The following is an 8644-nucleotide window of genomic DNA, read 5'->3' as shown; positions in this document are numbered from 1 at the left end:
GCGATCTCGGCTCACCACAACCTCCGCCTCCTGGGTTCAGGCAATTCTCCTGCCTCAGCCTCCTGAGTAGCTGGGATTACAGGCACGCGCCACCATGCCCAGCTAATTTTTTGTTTTTTTTAGTAGAGACGGGGTTTCACCGTGTTGACCAGGATGGTCTCGATCTCTTGATCCACCCGCCTCGGCCTCCCAAAGTGCTGGGATTACAGGCTTGAGCCACCGCGCCCGGCCTAAAAATTTGTTTATTTTTTATTTTTTAAGACGCGGTTTCACCATGTTGGTCAGGCTGGTCTTGAACTCCCGACTTCAGGTGATTCGCCCGCCTTGGCCTCCAAAGTGCTTGGACTACAGGCGTGAGCCACCACGCCCGGCCTTCTATTTTGTTAATCTCTGTATCCTTTCGGGGTCTAGGAAGAGTCTTGCTCCAATCTGAAACATCTTTCCTTCGTAAAATTCCTCATCGGGAGCTGGGACTGTGAATTTTTGCAACGTTTAAGACCTATCTGTCATTTAAGCAAAAATGCTCCACTTAACTTGTTTAGGGTTCGGTAGCGCGAGTAAGACCTTTTTAGGATACGCTGTCTCGCAGGTGGTCACACACCTATGGATCGCTGCCGGGACCCTTAGGTTTGTCTGCAAACACGTGGGTGATAAGCGCTACCCTCCAGGCCCTCCTCTGTCCACGGTGATTGGCGGACCAAACGTTCCAACCATCCCTCCCCGCCTCTTTCGGCAGTAGCCAATCAGAGACCCCGAGCGCCTCCTGACTACTAGACACTGTTTACTAACAGAACGAAGCTGGGGAATAAGGGGTGTGACCATTCTGGGGAGGTCAGGGAAGGGAAGGTCTTGACTGCGCGTGCGCGCCAGAGGAAATGGGCGGGGCAGAGCTTTGGGTCTTACCAATCGGAGCGGCCGCGCTCCTCCCTCTCCTGCCTCCCCGCCAAGCAACAACAATTCGAGGAGCGGGGCGGGGAGGCCCGTGAAACGTCACGGGAGACTGCCCAATGAGAACCGGCGTTGGCAGACGCGCGCGCCCTGTGCCCAATCAGTGAAGGCGGCTCGAATGGCTACCCTACCTTGCTGGCTGTGGGCGGAGCGGCCTGAGGAGGCGGCGGTGGAGCAGGGGGCGGTTTGGTTGCGCGGTACTAGCGGTGCCCGCCGAAGGGGGAGGAGGCGAGGAGCAAGCCGTGCGGCCAGAGCGGGAAAGAGACTCGTCCTTGCGTCCGAGTTCTGGAGCCGCTGCATCCCGGTTCCTGGGGCTGCGGCAGCGGCTGCGAGGGGACGGGCGTCCGCTGTCTCCCAGGTTCCCCTAGTAGCGACCCGCGGGATCGGAAAAGGAGAAGATGGAGGAGGAGGGCGGCAGTGGCGGCGGCGGCGCCGCGGGGACCAGCGCGGATAGCGGCGACGCGGGAGAGCAGCTCCTCACTGTCAAGCACGAGCTGCGGACCGGTGAGCGACCCCGCCCTCTGCCGGTCGGGCCCGGCGCGGGGGCGCGCCTGAGGGCGCACGGGTGCCCGCGCAGGGCTGGGGGCGCGGGGCTGGAGCCGTGGGCGAGGAGGGGCGGGCCCGCGGTGGGGCGTCGAGGGCGGCGTGCGAGCCCCGGGGGTCCCGGGGGGTGGGGGCGCGTCCGGGGGAGGCGGCCAAAAGTTTTACCGAGCCCGGGAGTGAGCGGCGGGCACCTGGCATCGGGGCTAGCGCAGCCGCCGACCGCTGCCCATGGCACGCACCTCCGAGGATGTCGCTGCTCCCCCTTCCCGCACAGGTGACACTTGTGTCTCTGCGTCCTGTCGGGGAGAAAGGTGCTCCTGCCTCAGCGTGGGGCAAGCGGCGCTTTGTTTTGGAGCGTGACTCCCTGCTCCGCCCCTCTGCTCCCCTCGAGGGGGTCCTGGTGGCGCTCTGTGGAACCATCCCCTAAGGTGCTGGGGTCCCGTAAGAGATTAATGGAGGGTTGCGACTCGGGCTTTTACCAAGTCCAGTCTCTAGAGACATGAACAGGAATCGCGGGCTGCAGGGATTGATTGCCTTTATTCTCACTTATCATGAAATACTATACTTGGCCTTGAATTTCCTTGAGAGGTCTCTGGAGATGATGGCTCTGTAAATTTAAAGCTCCAGGTAAAAGGAACGAACGGGCCGGCTTCAGCGGTTACTTTCTAATGTTTGAGATCACTGTGGTTGTCCTAAGCTTTATAACTAATTAAATGTATTTGTTGTGTAGGTCCGGGTTTTTCGTTTTGGAAAATGCATATTCAGACCAATCAGTACAGTTTGGTTCATATTCTTGGAGCCCAGTCTCGTATTGGAGATAATATTAGTACTTGTTTTCTCTGAACAGATAATACTTTCTAATACGTCGTTCGTTATGATTAGATATGTTTGTGAGCGTTGAAGGTTTTTCACAGAGCTTCTTTGGCATATTGGAATTTTTTTTTGAGACGCAGTTTTGCTCTTGTTGCCCAGGCTGGAGTGCAGTGGTGCAAACCTCTGCCTCCTGGGCTCAAGCAATTCTCCTGCCTCAGCCTCCCGAGTAGCTGGGATTACAGGCATGTGCTACCATGCCCAGCTAATTCCGTATTTTTAAGAGAGAAGGGGTTTCTCCATGTTGGTCAGGCTAGTCTTGAACTCCCGACCTCAGGTGATCTGCCTGAGTAGGCCTCCCGAAGTGCTTGGATTACAGGTGTGAGCCACTGCGCCCGGCTGGGGTATTCTTTAATTGTGAAGGCACAAAGCTTAAATAGCAGGTTTCAGGTGTTCACCTAGTACATCTTGTTTCTGTTTTAAACAGATTGGAAGGTCACCTCTGTTCGTCAGTTCTTTCAATTTTTGTTAATTTCTACTGAGATTGCTTATTAGCATTCCATTGGGTGCCAGTGTGGTGACTTCATTCAAGAGAGATGTCAAATTCATGCTTCTTAAGTCAACATTTGTAATAATTGTTTTTTTGGTCATTGTGAATCTGTTACATCTCTTGAGGCAGTTATTACATATTTTTGAGTTCTTAGCATAACCTGTATGGATTCAGGTGATTTGGTTTTTCTTCTCTCAATTTCATAGACAAACATTTTCCAAAAGGCTCTTACATAGTTTACTCAGTATACATTTATTCTGATTTGTGGCAGGCTCTGTGTCAGGTGCTTTCTGGTGTGAAGATTGTGAATTTTTTTCTTGTCTTACATAATGATCCACTGATTTATATGTATGGAATCCTACTGTACAGCAAAAGCTACTTGAAGTCATATGCCTCCCTGTCGTCTGCTGTGGTGCAACAAGCAGCTTTTTGCTAAATGACCAAGGAGCAACCTGCTTGTTATTAGTAGTTAACCAACTGCTCAGTTTCTGGATTTTACGAACAATGCTAGTTTTGTAGAAAACAGTGAGTACTGCATTATTTCGCCCTCTCTTCTAACTGTGTGAATCATCAGCTTCAAGTTTGCATTTTAGAAATTTTTCTGATGGATGGTGAGATTATACTGAATTCATTAGTACTGTTAACTGTCAAAGGAAATGAACAATCATTTTGATTTATTACTGAACCCTGGAACAACTGACCGGATATAGTGGTCAAAAACACTGTTAAAATATAACTTGAAAGAGTTGCTCATCTTCAGCCAGCTGCCCTTCTTTCAGCACATGATGTTATAATAGGCACCAAAGTAATTTGATCTGATATGGTCCCGACTCAGAATGTGGACAGGCATCTAGTTATATCAGGCTGGCAGTTGGTGGTTGCTCATTTTTGCAGAACACTTTATTGTATTCCGTAGGATGAATGAAAAAGCAAAAAATGTCCCATGAAAGGACATGGAGTTGGAAGACATGATTCTAAATCCCATCTCTCTGCCGCTTACTGTGTAGACATGGGCAAGTCACTTCACCCTTTCAGATTCGAATCTTTCATCTACAAAATGTGAGAATTGAATGAGACACCGTTGGAAAAGTGCTAAGCAGGTTGTTTGGCATATAGTGAGCCCTTAGGAAACGTTAGTTGAATGTGCATATAAAAATCACTTCATAATAGCATCTTATCTTGAACTGTGTGATTTAATCCAGTGTAATTTGGGAAACAAATCACTCATTAGTGCTTAGCTTATGCCACACTGCCTATTATCTTTTTCTGTATATGTCCCGTCGTCTCATGTATAGTGTAAATTTGCCATAATCTTTGTGGCCACTTACCAGCCTGTGTGTATCTCTTTAGTAACATTTAACACAGAGTCCATTTACTTGTCTGTGTTAGACTGTAAGGTCCTTGAGGGCAGGCAGGCACCATGTCCTTTGTTTATTTGCAACTGCTGACCTATAGTAGGTACTTAATATTTGAATGAATTCATTGAATGCATGAGAACCCAGGAGCAAGTCTAGTGAGTTTATTGTATTACAGTGCCTTGCAGATATTACATGGTTGATAAGTGGATGACAGTGACTATAAAAGCTGAAGAATGCAGAGCATAGAATTAGGCAGATCACTTAAACATAACATTTCTCGAGCATCGACTAAGAAAATATCCTGCCCTCTAATAGTAGGGGAGGAGGCCATATAAACCAGTGATTAAGATAACACTGCCATAAGTATAATAGGAAAGGGATATACAAGTATAGAGTTAGCAAAGAATGTGTTAGGACATTTAGCTTTCAAATAATCAAATCTGATGCTTCAACAATAACAACAAAAAGGATATTATTAGAAGGATATTGGGTTATCTTATTTATCTAGTAAATATTTTATTTCCTCTTACATACTAGGAGCTGTTTTAGATGCTGGGGTGATAGGACATGTATGGTCTGTCCCTCGGAAGAACAGGGTTGCATCAGGAACTATTGGTACCAGAGACTTATCATTGTCTGTATTTTGTCCACCTTGAATCTCCGCTTGTCCCTATGTGTGGCTTCATTCTTCCCCATCACTTTTCCCATGTGGGAAAAATCATGCTGTTGGTAGACTCCAAGTTTTATATCCTTCAAGCTTTCGCTACTGAAAATACACCACCTTTTTCTCAGCTTCAGTTATAAAGATCTCAGGAAAGGACTTTTTTGGCTTGCCTTTAGGTGAGGTATCCACTTTTGGATAATTCACCTAAGGCCAGGGGATGGGATCATGTTTTTGTAACATGGCAGCAACTTTAGTAAACATGGATGGGGTTAAACTAAACTCTAAGAAGAGGAAGACTTGCTGGGATGACATTTACTTAGATGCCTGTCATTAGGAGAGAGAGCCTAACTCTGAGGAGAAGGTTGAGGAAGTTTATTGTGGTGTAACAAATTACTCCAAACCTTAGTGGCTTAAACAACATGATTTCTGTGGGTCAAGAATTTAGGAGTGGCTTAGCTTGTTGGTTCTTTTTTTTTTTTTTTTTTAATTGTAAGTGAATTAACACAGGAAGCTTCTTGGTTCTAACTCAGGGACTCTCATGAGGTTGTAGTCAAGATGTTGGCCAGGACTGCAGTCACCTGAAGACATGTCTGGATCTGGCGATTACCCTTCCAAGATGGCTCACTCACATGTTGGCAGGATGCTCAGTTCCTTGCCATGTTAACCTCTCTATAGTGTGGCTTGAGTGTTCTCATGGCAGGCAGCTGATTTTCCCAAGAACAAGTGATTCAAGGGAGAGAGCAAGGTGGAACCCACTCTGCCATGTCTTTTGTTGTTTTGTTTTTTACAGACGGGATCTATCCAGGCTGCAGTGCAGTGGTGTGATCAAGGCTCACTATAATCTCAAACTCCTGGGCTCAAGAGATTCTCCTGCCTCAGTCTCCTGAGTAACTCTGGGACTACAAGCATGCACCACCACACCTGGCTAATTTATTATTTTTTTTGAAAAGACAGGATCTCACTGTGCTCACACTGGTCTCCAACTCCTGGGCTCAAGTGATCATCCCACTGGGGCCTCCCAAAGTACTGAGATTACAGGCATGAGCCAACATGCCTGGCAAAATTAATCCATTTTGTAGCATGCATCAGTACTTCATTTTGTTGTTGTTATTGTTGTTGATAAATGGTGTTCCATTGTGTAGATGTACCAAGTTTTGTTTATCCATTCACCAGTTGTTTGAAATTTGGGTTGTTTCCACCTTTTGGCTATTGTAAATAATGCTGCTCTGCACATTTGTGGACAAGTTTTTGTGTGAACCTGTGTTTATTTCTCTTGGGTAAATAGCAGCAATAAAACTGCTGGATCACTTGTTAAAACAAAGTTAAACAAAGTGTATGTTTAACTTTGTAAGAAACTTCCAAACTGTTGTCCAGAGTGGCTGTACCATTTTATATTCCCATCAGCAATGTATGAGGCCTCCGATTCCTTCACAGCCTAACCAACAGTATTGTCTGTCTTTTTGCTTACCATAGGAAGTGTGAAGTGATTTTGCGTTTCCCTAATACCTGACAAGCATCTTTTCATGTGCTTATTGGCCATTTGTATACCTTTGGAGAAATGTTGATTCAGATCCTTTGCCCATTTTAAAATTGGCTAGTTTGTCTTTGTTTTTTTTTTTTTAATTGAGATTTATGAAGTTCTTTATGTTTTGGGTACATGTGTCTTATCAGGAATATGGATTTGCAGAATATTTTCTTCCATAAATGAGTTGTCTTTTCACGTTTTTGATGGTGTTCTTAGAAGCACAAAAGTCTTTAATTAAAAAAAAAATTTTTTTTTTTTTTTTTTTTAGTAATAGATAAGGGGTCTCCCTGTGTTGCCCAGGCTGGTCTTGAACTCTTGGACTTGAGTGATTCTCCCTCAGCCTCCCAAAGTGTTGGGATTATAGGCATGAGCCACTGTGCCTGGCCTAAAAGTCTTTAAAAAAAAATTTTTTTTGACACAGTCTTGCTCTGTTGCCCAGGCTGAATGCAGTGGCATGATCTTGGTTCACCACAACCCCTGCCTCCTGGGTTCAAGCAATTCTCATGCTTCAGCCACCCGAGTAGCCAGGATTACAGGTCTGCGCCACCATGCCTGGCTAATTTTTGTATTTTTAATAGAGACATGTTTCACCATGTTGGCCAGGCAGGTCTTGAACTCCTGTCCTCAAGGGATACACCTGCCTTGGCCTCCCAAAGTGCTGGGATTACAGGAGTGAGCCTCTGCTCCTGCCCCTAAAAGTTTTTAATGTTGATAAATCCTTTTTTTTTTTTTTTTTCATTTTTTTTCTTGTATCTGAGAAATCATTCACTAATTCAGGATTATGAAGATTTATGTCTCCGTTTTCTTCTGAGTTTATGGCTTTAGCTGTTACATTTAGAACTTTGATCCATTTTGAGGTAATTGTTGGATATCATATGAGGTAGTGATTCATATTCATTCTTCTGCATGTAAATATCCAATTGTTCCAGCACTATTAGCTGAAAGACTATTCTTTCTCCATTTTATTGACTTGGCACCCTTATTGAAAATCAGCTGACTATAGATGTATGGGTTTATTTATTTTGTGCTCTCAGTTCTCTTCCACTGATCTTTATGTCTCTTCTTATACCAGTACCACACTGTGTTGAATACAACTTTTTAGTAAGTTTTGAAATTGAAAAATGTGAATCTTATTCTTCAACTTTGTTTTGGTTATTCTGGATTCCTTGTATTTCCATATGAATTCTAGATTAGCTTGTTAGTATCTGCAAAGCAGCCAGCTCAGTGGCATTCTGATAGGGATCACATTGAATTTGTAGGTAAACTTTCGGAGTGTTGACATCTTAACAATGTTAAATTCTCTGATCTGTGAACATGGGATGTCTTGCCATTTATTTAGGTTGTCTTCAATTTCTTTCAACAATGTTTTTCAGTTTTCAGAGTATAAATTTACACTTCTGTTAAATGTATTCCTAAGTATTTTATTTATTTTTTTGATGCTATTGTAAAAGGATCTCCTTTCTTAATTTTATTTTTGGGTTGCTCATTGCAAGAGTATAGAGGCACAGATTTTATCTTGTGTCCTGCAATCTTGGTGAACTAATTTATTGGTTCTAATGGTTTTTTAGTGGACATCTTAGGATTTTCTATTTATAAGACTGTGTTAGCCATGGATAGACAGTTTTACTTCCTTCTTTCCAATCCAGATGCCTTTTGTTTCAATTTCCTGCTTCATTGCCTTGGCTAGAACCTTCACTGCAGTTCAGTAGAACTGGCAAGAGCAGACATTCTTGTCTTATTCTTGATCCTAGGGGGAAAGCTTTAGTCTTATACCACTGAGTATGGGGTTAGCTATGGGTTTTTCATAGATATGCTTTATCAGATTGAAGACTTTCTCTTCTGCTCCTAGTTTGTTTGGGTGTTTTTTTTTTTTAATCATGAAAGACTGTTGGATTTTGTCAGATGCTTTTTTCTGCATCTATTGAGATGACTATATATATATATTTTTTCTGTTCATATGGTATATTTCATTAATTAAGTTTTGGATGTTAAGCCAACGTTGCATTTCTGGGACAAATCCTGTTTGTCATAGTATACAACCCTTTTTCTTTGTTGCTGGATTCAGTTTGCTTGTATTTTATTAAGGATTTGCATCTATATTCATAATAAATATTTGTCTGGAGTTTTCGTTTTTTATGATGCCTCTGTCTAGTCTCCCCAAAATATTGTTGATTGATTTCTGCCACCAACTAAAGATATTATTTATTTGGTTACTGTTGTCCATATTTACAGTCTTTTAAGTAAGT

At 43.8% G+C, this 8644-nt stretch overlaps 1 protein-coding gene across 3 annotated transcripts in view; it reads left to right on the top strand.

Annotated features, from left to right (window-relative positions):
• The first annotated feature begins 1083 nt into the window (after window positions 1-1083).
• Window positions 1084-8644, top strand: part of RPS6KA5 (ribosomal protein S6 kinase A5) — a 190437-nt gene continuing 182876 nt past the window's right edge. The window contains exon 1 of one of the 3 annotated variants that reach the window (XM_017546936.2): window positions 1084-1452. In XM_017546936.2, the coding sequence (XP_017402425.1) occupies window positions 1347-1452 (106 nt within the window). In that variant the 5' untranslated portion in view covers window positions 1084-1346. Of the gene's footprint in view, window positions 1453-1653; window positions 1766-8644 lie in introns of those variants that run through there. The other 2 variants (XM_017546937.2, XM_037745156.1) reach the window with 2 other exon arrangements.

The sequence above is a fragment of the Cebus imitator genome, unplaced genomic scaffold (assembly GCF_001604975.1).
Source record: "Cebus imitator isolate Cc_AM_T3 unplaced genomic scaffold, Cebus_imitator-1.0 Scaffold193, whole genome shotgun sequence".
Classification (NCBI taxonomy): domain Eukaryota; kingdom Metazoa; phylum Chordata; class Mammalia; order Primates; family Cebidae; genus Cebus; species Cebus imitator.
Note: the sequence above shows the minus strand (reverse complement) of the source record. Positions and strands in the feature narration are given on the sequence as shown.